At 54.8% G+C, this 20000-nt stretch overlaps 1 protein-coding gene across 13 annotated transcripts in view; it reads left to right on the forward strand.

Annotated features, from left to right (window-relative positions):
• Positions 1–20000, forward strand: part of EBF3 (EBF transcription factor 3) — a 116661-nt gene that overhangs the window by 86142 nt on the left and 10519 nt on the right. For all 13 annotated transcript variants that reach the window (XM_041743563.1, XM_041743574.1, XM_041743562.1 and 10 more), the window contains exons 9-11: positions 586–716; positions 1215–1341; positions 18881–18969. In XM_041743563.1, the coding sequence (XP_041599497.1) occupies positions 586–716; positions 1215–1341; positions 18881–18969 (347 nt within the window). The remainder of the gene's footprint in view (positions 1–585; positions 717–1214; positions 1342–18880; positions 18970–20000) is intronic.

The following is a 20000-nucleotide window of genomic DNA, read 5'->3' on the forward strand; positions in this document are numbered from 1 at the left end:
AACAATATTAGATGTAAAATGTGTACCTTTGACAAAAGTATTAATATAGTGCTTTTGATTTTTTTTTTTCCTGATGAAAAGTGAAAAGTAGTAATTGTGGAGTGACAGAGGAAAATGAAGTTTTGAACCAAAAGGCAAAGTTCGCGGATGAAAAAACCCAACCCAATTAGCTGCTTATGAGGAATCGAAATGCAAGGCATTTGCTCTTCCATCCCCCTCAACAACCTTTTGATTGACTCTGCTTAGATCTGTACAGCAAAGCAGATAAATCGACATGCCACATGCACGCAATGCTTAATCATTTGTAATAGTCATATTTGCCCTGACATATAATTTGCTATATCAAGCCAGTTTTTTTTTTTTTTTCATGCTCACCAGTATTCTGTGGCTTGGCCTTTGCTTTATAAAACATTTAATAGTTTGCTTTAAACACATCAACATGCTGATGTACGATTGCCCTTTGCGTGCCGCCTGGAGGAGCGGCCCTCCTCTCGTCCTGCTGCGCCAGCACGACCCACGGCGGGCAGAGTGGCCGGAGTCGGGGCCGGGGCTCTAAGGTGTGCGTTCTCTGTCTTGTGCGAGCAGCCACTCCGTGCATCAAGGCCATAAGCCCCAGTGAAGGCTGGACCACGGGGGGAGCCACCGTGATCATAATCGGAGACAACTTCTTCGACGGCCTGCAAGTCGTGTTCGGAACCATGTTGGTGTGGAGCGAGGTAAGCCTGCGAGCTCGGGCCGCGTCCCGCCGTAGCTGTCCCGCGAGCGGCACGGCCAGCTGTCCGTGGTGCGCCCACGCGGGGCACCCTGTCGCAGACGCCCCCGTAACTGACGGTTCGCCTGTGGCAGGGGCTTCTCTGGTGGGTGGGCACAGAGCCCCCCGACCCCGGGGTTTCAAACCTGCCGTAGGAGGTCCCTCAGTGTGCTGCAACAATTAGTGCTAGAATTACTAGAAGCAGGTTTAAGGAGACATATGGTGGCAATTTTCATATGAATGATGCCCTGTGGCCTTTCCTGCAAAGTAAAACCCAGGATCGTTTGCAGATATTTTTCTTAAAGAACACTGTAGATCCCCGGTCTCTGGGTGACAGCTAGGAGGGAGCATTCCGAGATGATGGTCCAATTTGCGCTCATTTTGGTAATTCTATCCCAGCGACAAGGGCCCGCCCTCCCTGGCCAGCGCCTCTGAAAGCCTGTTCACTGTGTGGTTTTTGTAGCTCATCACTCCCCATGCCATCCGGGTGCAGACCCCACCGCGGCACATTCCTGGAGTCGTGGAAGTCACCCTGTCCTACAAATCCAAGCAGTTCTGTAAAGGTGCTCCTGGGCGGTTTGTCTACACCGGTGAGTTCACGTTTCCGACTTCGGTGGCAAGGCGGGGGATGCCTCTTCCCGATGGGAGCCCGGAGGTGGCCCACTGGGCCTGCACAGGAGGGTTCCCCTTGAGGACAGGCCAAGCCCCGCTGGCCCGAGGGTTGGTTCAGTCGGGGGCGTGGTTTTTGCATCCTCGTCCAAGCTGGTGATGCTGTGGACAGGTGCAGCCCCCACAGGCCATGAGGGCTTGGGTCCCTCCCCCACCTGTGGACCTTTGCCTTCTGGCCCATGAAGCGAGGTGGTGCAGCTGTCACTAGCTAATCACCTCCAGCTTCCACTGGGCAGCTGCCTGTGTGCCCGGCCCCCGTGGAGCGGCCCTGCGTGCCCACGGTATCGCTCTACGTGGGTGCTCGCGGTGCGGCTGTTCCCTTGCACAAGTTGGGACTCAGAGATCAAGCACAAGTCACGTGCCCGAGGCCACACAGTGCGAACGATGGGCCCCTGAAGGAAGCCCAGGTGTCTGCCCCAGGCCCTACGCTGTTTCTAAAAGAGGACCCGTTTTCTGTGAGGGTCTCAAACATGTATCGCCAGAAAGGATCACCTCTGAAATGGCATGTTTGTTGTCTCAGGGCTGTCGTATACAGTGCTCTGCCCACACAGGTGCTTGGTTGACATGATTCGTCCAGGTGGCTGTTGAGAGACGCCATCAATAAACTCCAAGCGTCTTTGCGTTTTGACACTTAGTCCTAGCCTGCTGAAAGCTCCAGCGTTGTCAGAGGAGCGTTTGTAAGGATGGACAGCACCTGCTGAAACCCCACGGGGGTGACAGGGATGGGGACTTGTTCTTCCGTATTGTGGCCTCTGCGTGCTTGTGTGGTGAGGGTGGCTGGGGCCGGGTGGGGGTCCGTGCCTGGGCTGTAGGCTGGACCACACGCCATCACCAGCTACGGGATGCCCTGCAGCACATCTGGCGGCCTCCTGGGACACGGGCCTCTCTGTCCCCCGGGGAGGGATGTGGGGGTGCAGACGTCCCTTCCACTTAGGGGTTTGAGGAGGGTGGGGAGGTAACCGCACCTCCCCTTGTAGGAAATGCTGAGTGGGTGTGAAATGAACTTACACTCCCTACCGCTCCCCACAGGCCCAGCATCACCCCAGGGCTGTGCCTGCCTCGGGTCCTCTCAGAGAGCCATGGCTGTGGTCCCCAGAGGCAGCCAGACCCCCAGCAGCCTGGCGGCCAGCGGTGATCCCTGGGGTCCTTGACGGCAGGAGTTTTCTCCTCTGTTGTCTTCCCCCAAACTCGGCATTCTGTCGGGTGGTCGAGGTGGGAGAAGGGCCACCCCCTCCCGTGGGAGCTGCACGCACTCCCAGGAGCCCAGAACTGCCAAGGAACCCTGGGGAAGTGGGCGCAGCAAGGAGAACGGTGGGTGGAGGTCCCTGGGGACACTCCCTGGGTCAGGATGCGCTTGGCTTCCTGGGAAGACCCAGAGGCTGGGTCCAGCTTGTGAGGCCCCCAGGTTATGACACGCGGGGCCCCTGGGAAGCTGCCGTGCGGCTCCCATGAGCAAGTGCCGCAGGCCCCTGGGAGGTGGCCGTGGGGCCTCCAGCACCTCCGTGGTGGCCCAGCCTCACGTGTCAGCGGCCGGCGCGCCCGTGCATGCGCCCCACACCCCACGTTGTGCTCCTTGTCGGAGCAACCCCACCTCCCAGAGGCTCTGGCCTGTGAGCCTCGAGCTGCGGAGGCCCGGAGGCCCGCCTCCTCCTCGGCCTCCTCCCTTGGGTTTTGTGGGGTCAGGGGGAACTTAGGGCGCTGTCTTAGCGGTACCTCCCGAGGACGGCTGGGGTGGCTGCCGCCAGGGTCCCCAGGTCCTCCAAGGAACCTTCTTACCCTCCCCGGAGCCGTGCTGCAGGGCTCCCTTGTCCGCCACGGGAAGGAGCGTCCTGCTCGGGTTAGGGCCCCGTGGCCAGGTGTCTGGGTAGCCAGGGTCACTTGCCCCTCCGCATGAAACGGAGGGGAGTCGGCTGCTCCCCAGCTCCTCGTCCTGGTTAGCGGCGGCGGCCGGTGCCTTTGGGGGCTCCTGGCCCAGATCCGACCTTTGCATATGTGGGCTTTATTGCGGGGGTGCGGGTGGGGATGGGTGGGGGTGCGGGTGGGGGTGGGGTGCAGGTGGGGGTCAGCCCCCATTGTAGGAAGAACATGATGGCAGGAAGGTCTGCTTCAGCATCTTCCCTCCCAGGCCTGTGGAAGGCGGGAAGGGCCCGGCGAGCTTTGGAAATGAGCTCAGGAGAGCCTGGAAAGTGAGCGGGGCCACGTGTCCCCAGCCGGTGGGCATCACGTGTGCAGGGAGGGGCCATCTGTCACGTGCATGGGGCGGGACCATCTATTTCGGCGGTGGGCATCATGTGTGCAGAGCGGGGCCATCTGTCACATGTGCGAGAGGGGGTGGGCACCCATCCCTGGCCAGGGGTGTCACGTGTGTGTGGGGGGCACCTGCTCCTAGGGGGCAGGCGCCCACATGCAGGGCTGGAGTGGTGGTATCACCGGGGCCAGGGCAGGCGGGCATCGGTGGTCTCTGTGTGCAGGACACCTTCCCTGGCCGAGGCCTCCTCTGGGGGTGCCCGGGGGGTGCTCCCCTGCTCTCCCCACCGAGGCAGCCTCTAGGGGTGCCTGGGGATGCTCCACCACCCTCTCCGCCGAGGCCTCCTCTGGGGGTGCCCGGGGGGTGCTCCACTGCCCTGCCTGCCTAGGGCTCCTCTGGGGGTGCCTGGGGGGTGCTCCACTGCCCTCCCGCCTAGGGCAGGGGTGGTCCTCAGTGAGGGCCAGCTCCCCCCGCCCCCCGCTGCCCCAAAGCCGTCTTCACTTTGGCGGCCCATGCCTGCACCCTAAGAGCTAACTGGGCTCCTGGGGCCGCATGTGCGGGGCCCCGCGGCCCGAGGCTTGGGGGGATTTCCTCCAGCAAGAGCTCTTTCTCGGAAGGGCGTTTGAATGAAGCCATTCAGCGAGCTCAGCCTCTCGTAGCGGGAGGCTAATTTACGGCCTCCCCCCACACCCCAATCATTAAGGGAATATACATTTCAAACGCCGTGTAAGGGATACGGGCCGTACACTCTCAGGGAGCAGAGGAAAGGTGGGGTCATAACCTGTCTGACCTGGAAGCTTCTGTCTGATTTGCATGGCCCTGAAATTGATGGGGCCCACGAAGCAATCACTGGGAATTGCACTGCCCCCCGCCCCCCAAATGGAGCCAGCCGCAGGACGCGGGCCTGCAGCCCCTGCAGCCCCTGCAGTCCCTGCAGCGAGGGCGCCGTCCCCTGGGCATCTGGCTCCCATCAGTCCCGGACGCGGCCGGGACACCCTCACGTGGAACCTTCCCGACCAGGCCCCGGGATCATGAACCTGGGCGCAGAGGGGGGCCCCACCCGCAGGGCCAAGAGGCCTCGGTCGTCTGTGAACAGGGATCTGAGAAACACCAGGGTTTTCAGAACCAGACCCGGTGAGTGAAGCCAGAGTGGGTGCAGGCGCTCTGCTGCCCCCGGGACGGGGAGGCCGGCCAAGCCCATCCATCCAGACCCTTCTGCCTGCTGCTTTCAACTACGATAAAGGCACAATTACCTTGGGAGGCAGTGGCAGTTCAGTTGATTAGCACGGTGAATTAAAAGAATGAGTCACAAATGACATGTCCGGCTCTTCCATACTAGTCCTCTGTATTCCCACTGTGCCTCACCCCTGTTGTAAGAAGGTCAAAAATTAGAGAGAGAGAACAATTTTCAAGCGGCTAGCACTTAGGAGCAGAATTAACAATCACTCTGTATGTAATTGCCAGTTAATAGTAAATTGCCTTTTAGACTGTAAAATGCAATATAAACGGGTGGGCACCTAAAATTAAATTAATGAGATATTTGCTGCATTTAAAAGTGAATATAGTGCAAATTAATAACTCGAGTGCAATGCTTGTTTTAATATTTGTCTAATAGTGTATCTCTTGCCTGTTTAGTAATAATTAAAATAGTGCTTCCCACCTGAGAAACTCACGGTATGGGCAGATTGGAGAGTTTTCGGGTTTATAACTTCACCGGGAGGAACACATCAAATTGTTAAGAGCAATAAAAGAAATTATTTTTTAATTAGGATATAGGCATTGCCATGTTACTTGATTAAGACAAATTGGAATCTGTACGCTTCTAATTGGAATTGCCTTAGAACGAAAACTGGTCGACAGACACGTTTCCGGGTGTGAGGTGTCCTTGCACAAACGCGAGTGTCGCTGTTTCCTCAAAGGGTCCATGTGGGAGAACGGTTTCCTGTTACACAAAAGAACCCAAGCTGGTTGGTGGCGGCTCACCTTTGAGCATCGTCGCACAGGATGCCGGGGTGCAGCCAGGCGGCGGGGGCTCTTACCTTTGACCCTCCGGTGCCTGAATGTTTGGCTGACCCACCTCTGTTTTAGAGCGCTCTCTTGCTCGTTTAAAGAAATTATCACAAATTACCGGCAGTCAACACAGTGTCTGCCAACAGCCAAACCCGGTTGGTTACTAAACAAGATGTTGGCAGGTGACGGTCAGCGCGTCCCGGGCGGGTGCAGCCGGAGCGGACTGCTGTGTGCCCGGGCCAGGCTCAGGTCCGCCAGGCATTTACTTGACGGGCACGTAAAAATGATTATTTTCTGCACAAAGACGTGCATTCAGTTTCCGGCTCGTGAAATCATTACTCAGCCATAATTGCTAACAGTTTGTGTTATTTCCGATACGGTATTTACGTGTGTGTGTGTTTTCCCGTAAGTCCGATTGTGCCCTAAATGGGGAACCTGTCGAGGCAGGGTGGCCCCGGGTGGGGGGTGGGGGGACACGACTGTCCTGGCCCCGGGTGGGAGGTGGGGGGACACGACTGTCGCCTCGCCCAGGGCCTACCGTAGCCTCTGGCCGGCTTCCCCCGTGTGCCCCGCCTCCCGTCACCCCCTTGAAAGGCACTCATGGGTCTGAAGTGTCTTAAAGATCTTCTCTGTGCATTCAGAGGTGATTCTGTCGACAGCACGGTGACACACTGTAGAGTCAATAGTGCCCTTCGACCACGGCCGCCACCAACTAGCTGTCCCCCGGCTGGCGCTCTTCAAACAGATTACTTGTACCCGCGGCACAAACGATTCCTAATTGCCCCCCACAAATCATACTATTTTTACTGCGCTTCACTAAATGCTGGCGCCTTCTCTTCAACGGAAGCCACCACCTGATTATCTCAGTTGCGCATTTTTAACCGCGTGCGTGGGCCTGGCGGGGAAACAGATATTGTTAATTGTGGGCCCTAGAATTTGGGGGCGGCCTCCAGCCAGTTGAGCTGCCTGCCCCGGCCGCTCCCCGTCCCCTCCTCTGCGTGAGCCACGCAGGGTGGCCGTGGCCATCCGCGGTCCCTGGCGGAGAGACCTTGCCTTTCCGTGAGGGCGGCCAGGTGGGGCCCGCGTGCCGGGCTCAGCGTGTCGGGGCCTGTCCGGGGTGGGAGAGCGGGGCCGGCTGTCCGCGTGGCGCACCGTGGCGGTCGTCCTTTGTCCCCACGCTGGTGGCAAGGGTGGATTTCTGCCCGTTGACTGGGCCGGTGGGTGCACGGGCGGGCTGGCCGTCTCGGGGGTCGTTTGCGGGGTTCCCCGGGGCCCCACGGGGAGGGAGGGCGCCCAGGGTGTCCCCTGCTCTGGGCGGTGTGGCGTGAGAGCGGGTGGCTTCAGCTCACCTGCCCGCGCTCCGTGGGCGCTGGCAGTGTGCGCGTTGGGCGGCGTGCCCTCCTCAAGTGGCGCTGGGAGGGCTCCCGGGGTCCCCGCTGTCCCCTTCTCTCCTGTCTCGGAGGAGGGCCAGAGAATGAGACACACCGCTTGTGCTATTGCACAAGTAGACTATTTGTCCTAATCAGTGACACCCATTTACTAGAATTGCTTAAAATGAACTATACCTCATACAGAAATCGCACATTTAGAGACTTCCATTCATCATCTGAAAATTGAGGGCCAGTAAACTTTTCTGCTCCTCCAGTGGGATCATAGGCATGCATCAAAATGTTAAAAATGATTGGTGAGAGGGAGCTGTCACCCATTTATCAAGGAAAAGAACATTATTTGCTAATTTCCCAACCAGGCTGGTGACAGGGTGCTTCGTCTTTGCACCCACGGTGACCAGCATGGCCTTTTTGTTATTAGTACAAGTCAAGCGCTTTTGGGCAGTTGCTAACAAGACACATTTGTCTGTCATCAGAGGGGCTGTGGTGGTTTTCCAACTGGCTGTGACCAAAGTCTGCTCCCGGAGCCCCGATTGGCTGCACTTCCCGGGGCCGCGCTAACCCATGAGGAGAAACCAACTGATAAATCACAAAGTTTCCGTGTCAAGGTGAAGGTATTGACTCTCCAGCACCAAACCTGACAAAATGTAGCGGAGAGGAGACAGCCATTTATCTTCCCCAAAGGACAAAAGGGTCATCTGGGTTTCACTCACTGATTGTCGAGATGTGGACGGGCGGAGGAGGCGGGCCTGGCCCTCTGCGCGCTCAGCCCCCCGCCACGGGCAGGGTCCCCGGGGCCAGCACCCCACCCGCCCGGGGCGGGGGCCCGGGGAGGGGAATCACGGGACCGCATGGGCCCACGAGCGGGGCTGTCATTGCAGTCTCTGGTTGGCGAGGACGCCTGCCACACTTGGGAAGGGCCTGGGGGTGGGGAGCCGGGAACGGGGGGCGTGGTGGGGGGCACCATTTAAGAGCGCGGCAAAGTGAGCCTAGTCCACTGAGGTGCAGAACGAAGCAGAGATGCTAAACATAAAAAATCAAATTCCACAAGCCACGTTGGCAAAAACCGGCAGGTTCAACGATGGAGACCAAGACCCACGTTCCCGTGGAGAGCCTTACGGAGGCGCGCGGTTCTTTCAACGCCCAAGGAAAGGAACGGGTCACTCGGTGACCCCGGAAGGATAGAAATGACACCTACACGCCACAATTTTTTTTTTCTTTCTGGCTGAGCACGGCCACGGAGGCCGCAGGCCGCCTCCCGCCAGGCCCGTTTGGCCGGGGCGCTGGGCAGGATGCAAAGGGCCCAGGTTGGAAGTTGACAGTGAGTGCGTTTCGCTCCGGTGGGCGGTGCGTCAGGCCGGTGACGCTTCATTTGGGGGAAGGTCAGACCTGTCCATGTACATTTATTTGTTCCATGTCGACACTTGGATCCCAAAAGCTCAGCCTGAGAAAAAGTGCTTCTAAAAAAATAATTATTCAGATCACTTGGGCTTTTTTTTTTCATTGTAGAAAATGCAAAAATGAGTAATTCCTATCTTAGGATGGTTTTTCAATAAAAACAAAATGGAAAGCTGTTAGTCAGTGATGTGGACTGTTTGCTATGCACCAACCGCCCCCCAAATAAAATAGAAGTTTTCAGATGCTCTTAATGAGCATATGGAATAACCGGGTTCCACAGGGGACCCGAGTGCATGTGGTATGGCACATATGCTCTAGAAGACTCATTACAGAGTGTGTTAAATTTTAAATACAGAAACTCCCATTGAGACAATCGGCCACTGCACATTGCGGTGAGCATTGCTGTAAATCATCTTTGGAGGAAGTTTCTGTAAGGGGCGGCCTGGCAGTGGGTCCGTCTGACTCTTCTGTGCAGATGTCCCCCCTTCCCTGCCCTCGTGACGCGAGCTTACCTCGCGTCTCCCACACACGGGGGTCCTCGCGCCTGACTGCTCGCCCGCTCCGAGCATCGAGGCCCCTGGAGGACCCAGGTAGGGCCCCGAGCCCCATGGACAGTGGACGGTGGGTGGAGGGGCCGGTGGCCTGCAGCCCCACACTCCCAACCCCCATTTTTGTGAATCTGGGCCCCTGGTGCCAGTGGGCAGCCAGTTTTACCCCGAAAATCACTCCGTCCCTGGTTTTGGAGACCAGCTCGTGCTTTTCCTAAAGAGCACGTCCCCAGTACAGAAACATCCCACGTGAGCTCTCCGGCGCCGTGGTGCTGGGCTGGTGGACCAGCCTCCGGGCCAAGGGGCTGCAGCCACTCCAGCATCCTTGTGGGTACCGGACCTTCACCACGGAGGTGGCACAGATCACATCCGCACGTGCTTGCCATCGGACTACTGGGTGTTCCCAGCCACAGCCTATAAACTTGCCTCGTGTGCTCGTTGTCAGTTAAAACGGAGGTTTAAATACCACGAAAGCAAAGGTATAGGTGCGTGAGGTGTGGGGGCTGCAGCGTCCCACGGCTCCCTGTCCATGGTCACGGTCTCCACGACAGTGTGCCGGGCCGCGTGGCCCTGCTGGTGAACACCTGTTGGCTTGGAACCCCGCCCCCATGCGTCATCCACGCACCCCTGCTCCTCACTGCCCAGAACCCTGCAACCACACACATCGCTTCCGTCGTCTGCCCTCGGGAGATGGGAACGGTGTTAAAGATGAACATAGCGTCGGGGGCGTGATATTGGAGCTTACTGTCAACGTGATTTGGGGTTTACTCATGGTGTCTGGACACAGGGTTTTCCTGAGGCCCACCTGCGCCAGGTACTCCGCTGGGCACTGCAGGTGATTCAGGGGAGAAGGGAAACCATGTGGGTCTTACGGGTGCTTGGGGTGGGGCGGCCCTCGGCAGTGGGTTCCTCACCAGAGGAAGGAGCCAGGTCTTCCTGGCAGCCTCATGCCCGGTTTTGGGCTGCACTTGGCAAATGTGATGCAGAACCCACACTTATAATCCCACTGACTCAGAGTCTTATGGGTACAAAACTGGATCTAGAAATTAATAGTCATTAAGGTGCTAAGTTCTACGAGAGATGGGGCAGCTGGGGCACTGTGGGTCTTCTAGGAGGGACAATGATAGGGATGGTGTGGGGTGGCCGGGGAGGCTGCCCCCTGGACGTAGGCAGTAGGATGGGCGTTCCAGGCAGAGGGAGGAGTGTGGACAAAGTGTAAACTCAGCAAGCCTGGGTGGGCGGCAGGCAGGGCTGCAGGGAGGTCCCCTTGAGGCCTTCTGATCCCAGTACACTCTGGGACTTTGGATCCTTTTGTGTGGACACAAAACTATTCCACATGAGCACAGAACCCAGAGTCCTGTGTTCAGGGACTGTGGGTGGGGGATTCCAGGATTTACATTAGTAACCTTGGCGATGCCCTTAAAGGCTCTGCCTTAGAACATTCCTGTACCTAAAGCCAAGAGTTAGAGATGCCTGCGTGGAGATCGATGTTGGGAAGCCAGGTTATGGTCCGTGGGGGGAGGCTGGTCCTCTGCCCCCCGCCTCCCCTCCCAGAGCTGGGGTCAGCCACGTTCCCTCTAGCGTGGGCCTCCCTTCTTTAGGCAAACAAACGCCAGAAGCATCTGTATCGTGAGACGACATTCAGGCCGTGGAAGGTATTGCCCGCGGTACAGGGGTAGCTGGTGTGAATATTCTCATCAGGTTAGAGACCTTGCCTTCGTTTAAATCTAGTTTTTTGTTCAGGTATCATTCACGGAGCATAAAATCCACCCAAGCGTGCCCCCGAGTGGGTTTCAGTAGATGCACTAAGGTGCGCGAGGTGTGCGAGCGTTGTGAACTCACACCAGAAGGAACAACGCGGGCGTTAGCAGCCCCCCCCCCCGCACCCCTGCACTCCTGCTCCCATGACCCACTTCCACGGAGATGGACTTGCACAGCCTGTGCGCCCTGGCGACTGGTGTCTTGCCCTCAGGATCTGGTTCCGGAGGTCACGGGCACGGTCGCAGGCCTCCCAGCCTCGTTCCTTCGCGTGGCTGAACCCTAGTCCGTCGTACGAGAGACCTCAGCTCGTTCACCCGCTCCTCGGCCCCCGGACGCTTGGGCCTCACGGATAACACCGCCGTGAGGACTCGTGAACACGTTTCCGTGTGCACAGACGAGAACGTTACGTTCGCTTTGGCTGCTCGAAATCAAAAACGTCGGTGGCCCCTTCTGCGCTGGTCCAGTATCTTCCAGAAGCCCCGCTGCCGCTCCTGGTGTCTCTGTGCACCTTGCGCGGAGTGGGGCAGGCGCGGCGACATGGGGGACGGCCCGCCCTTTGAGGAGGGGACGGGCTGGGGCCGTGCGCCCCGGGGACTGGCTGGATTCGGGAGCGCGGGGGGCGTCTCCAGAGCGGCACACCTCCGGCTCGGGAGGGGGCATTACCTGCAGGGCGCATCAGCTTACGTCTGTACGGAGATTTCCCGCCGGTTTAAAGTGTGCAGATCCATTGCCGGGACGGTTCTCCGCAGAGCTTTCTTTTGCCTGTTCGGGTTTCAGGACCCTTCCCTGGTAAACCGTCTCCGAGAGGGTGAGCAGCTCTAGGACACTTGATTTTTCTTTCTCAAGGCGAGGATGACAGATCGTGCGAGACCTTCCGTCCACCGAGGCCGAGGTTTACCGGCCGGCCTCTCCCTGGCCCTGCTCGCGGGCTCTGAGTGCTGGCGGGAGCCGCCCTGTGCTAGAACAGCCTTGGCGAGGGGAGGCGAGGCTCGCGGGGTGGCCAGTGCCCCCGCCCCGGCACGGGGAGCCCGTCCCCGGGGACAGAGAGCCACCCGAGAAGTGAGAGCAGCTGACGGGCCACGTGACTTCGTTTCCCTTAGCGGCCGGGCCGGGCTGGGCAGGTGTAGTTCCGACGTGACTATAAAAGCCGCCATCCGATGTATTCTTTGAGGTATGTAAACAGAATTGTTTGAATGCAATCCAGTAGTTGTCAGCAAGGGTATTATTTTGGTAACAAGGAAGATGAGCTGTCCCCTTTTCTGCATTTGGTGTCACATCACAATGCCGCCATCCGCTGCCAGGCGGTGGTGAATGGAAGCGGGTCCCTGTGCACAGGCCGGGTTGGGCTGTCTGTGTGAATACCGGAACAATATTCCCCATACGAATGACGAGGCACCTGACTTCCAATTAGAAGTCAAGTGTGGCGCTTTTCCCATCCTCAGAGGTCTCGGTTACGGAAAATACCCTCCCGCCAGTGGGTCGGAGGGGCTCCTGGGGTAGCGGCCATGGGCCCAGAGGCTGACCGAGGCCGGGTCCGAGCCGCCCCTGCTGGCGTCGGGGGCCCCGGGGCTGGGACACCGGGAAAGCCAAGTCACTTTGGTGAGGGCACCCTGGGGTTAGCCGCCCGGTGTCCTCCAAGGGTGGGCCTAAGTCTTCCCGTGGCCGGGCCGGGGCCTCTCTGCTGAGTGATGCACACCTGCCACGGCCTTTGTGTTTCCCATGCATGCCACAATGCCTGGCTCACCCTGCCGAGTTCTGTGATTGAAATTCATTGCCAAATTTATTGAGAAATTAATGAGAAAAGCTGCAAAGTATTGACTTTGAGAGGAAAACACAACTCATCTTGAATGAGGAGGAAAATGCAGCAATAATTTAGCCAGTATTGATTTGGCCCTGTCCATGTATTGATCTTCATTTTACAATATTAATTTGCACCTGCAATCGGCTGCAAAGGGAACCGATTTCATTTCGTGGCCGCGTTAATGTGCAAAGCATTAGGTGCTCTTAAGAAGTGGGGGTATTACACGTCGTGTCGGGAAGGCAGATTTTTTTTTCCCTATTTTTGCTTGTTACTGAAATAGACTAAAAATTAATTTTTTTGTCGGACAAAATATGAAAGCAAAAACCCATCTAAACCGTGGCCCTCCTCTCTGCTGCACGGGCCGCTTTTCATCCGCACGCGGAGCCGTCAGCCGCCTGAAACTCCAGGCACCTCTCATCATCATCCCGGATCAGTTCAAAGTTCATGAAATTTCTATGAGCATTGATCTCGCCCCATTGATTTTTTTTTGCAGCAGATCTTTGAAATTTTAATTTCCCGAGCATCTGAATTTCTTATAGATGAAATGCGCTCGGAGGAGACAGTTGATGATGAAGTGGAGGACTTAGCGTCATTTTAAAGCCTAAAAAAGGGAGAGAAAACAGGCCTTTGCAGACCTTGCCCGATGTTTTGGAGGTGGAGTGATGGCCGCGCGGGGGGAGGCGGGGGCGGGCGCGCAGGGTACTGGACGGGAGCTAAGTACCAGAGCCAAGTACCAGTTTTGTCCTCAGCGGCCACACATTTTTAATGCAACTTTTTATACAGTCATTTTTGAAAGAAAAGCTATCTGGAGAAACAGCAGGACAGAGAAACATTCTTCACTGTGCGATCATTTGCTCACAGCAGTGTTTATCACCTGGTCAAGTTCACCTAGTTACTTATCAGTGGGACATTTAATAACCTCAAGGTGATATAATTGCTATTGGCATTTTTCCCCCTTGGATTCAGCTGGTTAATGTGTAAACTACTTGTCAGCAAATAGCACTTTGTCACTGAAATCACTAACACCCTCTAGAGGGATGTCTTTGTATTGAGCAATTTAATTTTACTTTATTTAATTTTTACACATTACAACCTGTGTTCATTCAGGCACACTGAAGGCTTGCAGTCTGTCGGGGCAGGGTCTGGGTATCCTGTTAGTAAAATATACTATATCTTACTTAACCATCCCCATTGCCTTAATTGAAGCACACTCTTGTCCCTCGGAAAAGGAACTGCAGATGTTCTTATTATGTAGTTATGTTGCTAATGTGAAAAACTGCCTCATTATGAGGATCTGTTTGTAGCTAGAAAATGACTGCATTATGACAAATGCATGATTGGGAAGTTACAGGAAGATGATCATTATTGAGAATGAAACTGGAACTCATTTAATAGCTCCAACCAGCAGCTGGAATGAAGCAAATGAATGTCTTCCTGTTTTTATTGTCGCAGGCAGGTTTTTCAGGCAGGAGGAACATTTGTGCTAAACCTAAAACTTCTTGTACCTTTCTTTGCTCGCCGGGTTTCCGTCGAAACAATAGAGAGGCGATGCGGAAAGCGGCTCGTTTCCTACCTGGGAGCCCCCCCCCGCCCCCCGCCGCCCTGTGTGGTTAATGCCACTATTTGAAAACCAGGAACGTGGCCGGGAGAGCAATCGGTTAGGGGTATGTGGGGTCCCTGTGCCGCGCAGGCCGGGCCGGCCCCCAGGTCTCCCCAGCAGGGGTGGGTGGGCAGGAAGGGCCCCCCCGTAGGCAAGCCTGGCCTCCCGCGCCCTCCTGCTGCTGCAGTGCGGTCCCCGCGAGCCGGGCCAGGGGTGGGGGCAGATGGTGGGGACAGGACCCCAGCGCCCTGGGCCAGCAGCCCCCCTGCAGCGGCCGCAGCTCCTCCGCCACCCCACCCCCATCCCCACCCCCACCCAGGGGTGGCCTCTGCTCGTGGCTCCTGCTCCTCGGGCACCCTCGGGGGCAGGTTTCCCCACGGCCGAGCCCCAGGCATGGACATAGTAGCTGCTTAATAAATGCCAGGAGAGCGGCCCGGACTTCAGACCGTTTGGCGCTATTCCTTCCTGGCATTGCCCTTTCCAGAGGAGCGCTCGCTGGCCCCAAACCTAACGTGTTTCCAGCCTGAGATTTTGCTCGTGCGCTGCCGGCCCGGAGGCCCCGAGTGTGGCCCCTGCCTCGGCTGCGTTGGGTTTGTACCTGGCACGACTTGCTGTTGGAGTCCACTAAAAGAATCCTGTACATTTTGGGGGTCTCAGGCAGGGCCGGCCGACGAGGCCAGGCCCCGACGGAAACTGAAGCTGCGGCTGTCACGAGGAGGAGCGTGGCGGCCACTCCGGCCGGCGGTAGCTCCTAATTGCGGCGGCCGGTCGGGCCGCGGGCGCAGCTGCCGCTCTGAGCCGGCCGCCACTCTCCGCTGCCACATTAGCTCCAGCGATCCCAACTTGAACTGACATCACAGACCGTTAAAATTTTATCAATTGCGCGATGATTAATCCCCCAGTACACGGGCACGACTTAAATATTTAGAATGCTGCTTCTGTTATGACTTTAATGCATGTAAAGTAACGAGATTAACTCCAGTACACTCAAATAGATTTAAATATGTATCCGTCCCGAGCTGTAGGCGATTCCGGCGCGCAGGAATCACGGGCTCTCTGCGGCCGTGTCAGGCTCTATTTGTATGACCCGCGCTGGATGCTGGCCTGCATATGATAGCCGGATATCTGGCTTTTCACAGGCTGCCTGATTGCTTGCCCCATTTGGCATGGAATGTGATTCCTGGCCATTCTAGCTTCTGATTCATTCAGGTTTTATTGCTGTGTAATTTTCTTATTCTAAAATAAAAGCTCTCCAACAAAAATTACTATGCATTAGGCCGCGGTAGCCTACTCAAATGGATATTAATACAGTTTATCTCTAAAAGGACGAATAATGTATTTGAAACAGATAAAAGGCCCTCCACTAAATGAGGAATGTTAATATCTTATGGCACGGTTAATAAAGAGATATTTCACAGGGGAGATTTGTTTTATGACTTTTGATACAACAGCCTTATAATCTGACATATCTTAAATGATATAATTTTGCGCATACATCCATCTCTTTTATACGCAGCAGCCCCATCTTAGCGAGATTTGAATTCGGGACAAATGACGGGCGCTAATTACTTTGGGGGGGAGGCGCCGGATTCTAGAACTCAGCTTCTCGGACGCAGATACGCAGAAATCCGCGCAGTGAAGTTGGAAGCTTATAACGCGTTTTTTGAGAAATGTCTTGTTTACCCCCCACCCCCATTCAGCAGAAAATAACATTTGTTTTTGTTGTGTTTAAGGCAGAGTTTAAATTAATTTAACCCAGTGACACATGTTCAGAGACTAAGCAAGCTGCTAAATAATTCCTTGGAATAAATTGCTCAGGAACCAAGTACGTTAATTTACGGCTCTCCTGATGCTGACAGATGTGAGGGCGGTAGGAGGACCTCCAAATATTAACATAAAACAAATTCGCTTTATTCTTTTTCATATTTCTTCTTCATCCCCGCCTTGAGCTCACCCAAGGCTCCCTCTCTAATTATCCGCGAGGTCAGTAAGCAAAATTGGGAAGAAGCTGGGAGATCAATACAAATTATTCCTCAGCAAACCAGTGGTGACAGTTTGAATTGCAGCATATGTTTACCCAAAATCAGGCAATTTATCTTAATATCAGCAAAGTAATGCAGTGCAGGTGAAAGGTCAGGCAATCTCTCCCCCTCATAATTACCCAGTTCTAAAACAGGAAAGTGGTATTGATTGGCCTGGCTCGGTGCTCTGTGACTGGACGTGCCGGAGCCTTGCCCTGGCTCGGCTGGGCCCTCGCCTTGTAAACTCGGCACGCCGAGGATTTATTAGATGTGTGCGCGGGGCCGGGCGCTTTCTCCTCCAGTCGCAGAATTTGCCGGCCAAGTCCACGCGGCTGCGGGGTTCCCGGCGGTTCGGCCCTGGGCAGGTGGCCGGCGGGCCCGGTGGAGGGCCGCTGCTGGGAACCCCGCCCTGGGGGATCAAACGCCTCCCTGAACCGGGAAGGCCTGCACTTCTGCCCTGGTCCAAAGGCAGGGGCCCTTTTTTCCCCCCTTTCCCCCTGGTTCTTCCAACGTCAATTCCTCTGGCGTCCAGGAGCTGAGCGCCCCACCCCCGCCCCACCCCCAGGATGGGATTTTGGGCTGCGCCCACAGTGCCCACCCCTGCCCTTCACGGTGTCTGGCATGGCGGGGACCCCCAGTGGCCCTTTGCCCATCCTCCCCCGAGTGCCCGGCGGAGCGGCGATCTCGTTCTTGGCGCTGCACTTGAGATGTGAGCGCTCTCTGGGCCAAGGCAGCAGGTGAAAGGTACCCTCCTCTTTGCACTGCTTTAAAATATTTTCAATCCTAGAAGAATATCAATTCAACTGAAACATTGGAAAATGTCTCTCCCAGACGAGAGTGTATGGTTATTACAAGTCATAAAGCTTCTGAAAGCTTGCATTAAAGCGTCCATCACCTGTCAGGGCCATTTGCATGAAATCAATAGTGGCCGCCCATCTATCTTTTCTGATCACCTTTCATCAGGCCGATTCATTAAGTCAAACAGTCATGGTGATTAGCTGGGAGAGAGGAGAAACCCTGACACGTTCGCAATGCACAGTGGGCCACCCTTTTTGTTCCCTAATCAAGAAATGTAATACTTTATCTAATCCTTTTTGGGCCAAGTCGCTGGGTGAGGCCCATCCGCCCGGCTGCCCGCACCGCACTTTTGCCTGACACCCTTGTCCCGGCCCGGGCCGAGACATGACAAATTGTCTCCCAAGTCAACGCTGACAGCTTCTGATGATTAATGGTTTGATTATGAAGTGGTTTTACACATATAGAATTTACATCACAGAGAGTTAGAAATTTTGCCGTGTCACATACGCCGAGGCATTTTGAAGAGCTTTACTATTTGCAAAGAAAAAAGAGGGCAAAATCGCAGCAAAAGCCATGTCATGTAAAATCAATACGTCGGATCAATGCTTTATTAACAAGAAAATGTCTTACTTCACATTCCTGTGCGGACCTTTGTCTCCGGGATGTATGATGGAATGTCAGATCATATTGTGGCCCTCAACTTACGGGCGCGTTATTGAGTGTACGTGCGAGTCTTCCGGCCCCGCCGCGTCCCAGGCCCGCCGTGGGTGTTGACACCGGCGCTCGAGGAAAACGGTGACCAATTATTTCGGAGAGCACTTTCAGAGGCAGCGTCTAACCTCGTTCCTCGAAGCCGGCGCCTTTGTGTTCCCGTGCTCTGCAGACCTGCTGAGTTGGGTGGTGTTAATCATCAAATTACATGCTGACTAATGAGTGATGGCCCAAATTGTGGGCTGCGTAATGAATAGATGGCGGCAGGTCCTATTAGTCTCAGAAAACCCCCTGATTTATGTCGCGCCGTGCACCGTGGCGTTACTCCACGGAAAACGATATCTACATCAAGAAGTAATGTACTCTAATAAGTATTTTCATCTTAACTCACGTCCCCGGGCCTCCGGGCTCAGTTTTTGTTGGAGTCAGGCAGAGCCATAATAAAGCCCAATGGCTCCTTATAAAGCTTGTTAAACACAGAGTGTGCAGTCGGACGGAGTCCCGGCCGTGATTCATGCACTGTACACAGCGCGTGTGCCGCTGATTTATGGCCGCGCACAGTTCATAGTCAAAATTACAATTTGAGGGATAAAAAGATTAATTACTATTTGTGGCCGGCAATTTCGTGAGGCTGGTGGAATGATAGTGCTCTACATCAGTTTGTAGTCAGCCATTCACAGATTATTAAAGCTTTGCAAGAATAAGTGCTCCTCCTGCCTGGTTTGTGCTCAGGCAATATGCTAGACAGAAAAGGACCACAGGGATAAATCTGAAGCTAGCAATAGCTGGACATATGTCATAATTGCCAGTTTCCCATAAATCCCTGGCCAGTGTGGAAGGCACCGCGTGATGTAGACAGTGATCATGACAGTGGTGATTGCTATATATGGCCCCAAGACTTGCAACTTTCCGACTGCACTACCATTTTTACAATATATTGAGTAACCCTTTGACTCTCTTCCAGTCTAATTATAGATTAGAAATAATCATTGCGTTTATGTGCAAAAGAAAGGGGGGAAAGCCATTCCTTGAGACAGAGCTGGCATTCGGGGGTGCGTGCCTCTCCGAGAGCGTCAGAAGAGGAGAGTCACACATTTATTTGTAAGCGTGCAATAAACGAGTAATGGATGACATAAAAGTAATTAACCTGACCTACATTTCTGTGTCCTGTTACAGCCCTTAATGAACCAACCATAGATTACGGCTTTCAGAGGTTGCAGAAAGTGATCCCAAGACATCCGGGTGATCCCGAAAGGTTACCCAAGGTTAGTAAAAGAGCAAGTGGCGCCCCGCGTGCAGCGGGTCGGCCACCGGGCTGGTTCCGGTTTGGGGGCAGCAGGTGCTCCGGGACGGGCGGTTGTGGGGGGGGGCGCTTCTGGGTGCCCCGAAACCTGCACCCGCGCGGCGAGGCCGGCAGGTATGGGGAGCCGCCCCGGCCTGCGCCCCGTCCGCGCCAGGTGGGCGAAGAAGGGCGAGGGCAGGGGGCCCAGCGGTCGCTGGTCTCGTGTCTCGTCTCCATATGTATAAAGGAGGCAAAGACAGGCTTCTCTGATACAAATATTTTGGATTCTGCGAGGGGGACATAAACTTCTGCGTAATGAAATAGTTCAATTAAACATTTTCCACTCCAGTAGCCTGCGCTGATTTCAATCTAAGCAGCCCCAGACTGATCTGTGATTACTTGACTCTTGTTTTCCTTTCATTTTCTAAAGCTCGATTCAGTTTAATCTTTTGTTTACAAAGCTTTTGTTATAAGTCCCTGACTTAGCAGGCTAACAAATGAAGTCCACATATTAATATCGAGGGGGACTTTTCATTTAAATTCAACAAAGACAAAAGCTGTCCGTGTTGTCTGTGCACACGCCACGTATCACAGGAATTTCATTTTGATGTATAACATTAAAGATAAGTCAAGCTTATAATTTTTCCTCGCCTTTGATATAATTTTGTCTCTTTCTCTCTTTAGAAGCCATCTCTGATTTTCAAGGCAGAGTTGAAAACACAAAATGAAAAATGAAGTCATAACATTATGACTGATTATTTTACATTCCATCCCTGTGCGCACCCAAGTCTTGACCACCTCTGAGTTTTATTAACACAATAAAACCTTTTAGACATTACCTTTTTAATGCTCAGCGTGAACATAAGCAATATCATTAGGTTCCTCTTTAATTTGTGAACGTGCTAGCAATGGATGTCAGATATTCGCTGTTAGAATCATGGGAGCCAGGGAGAGATGTTTTTCAAATGCAGAGCAGTTGAGAGAGGGGTTTTGTTTCTGAGGGTGCACCCCGGC

The sequence above is a fragment of the Vulpes lagopus genome, chromosome 2, assembly GCF_018345385.1.
Source record: "Vulpes lagopus strain Blue_001 chromosome 2, ASM1834538v1, whole genome shotgun sequence".
NCBI lineage: Eukaryota > Metazoa > Chordata > Mammalia > Carnivora > Canidae > Vulpes > Vulpes lagopus.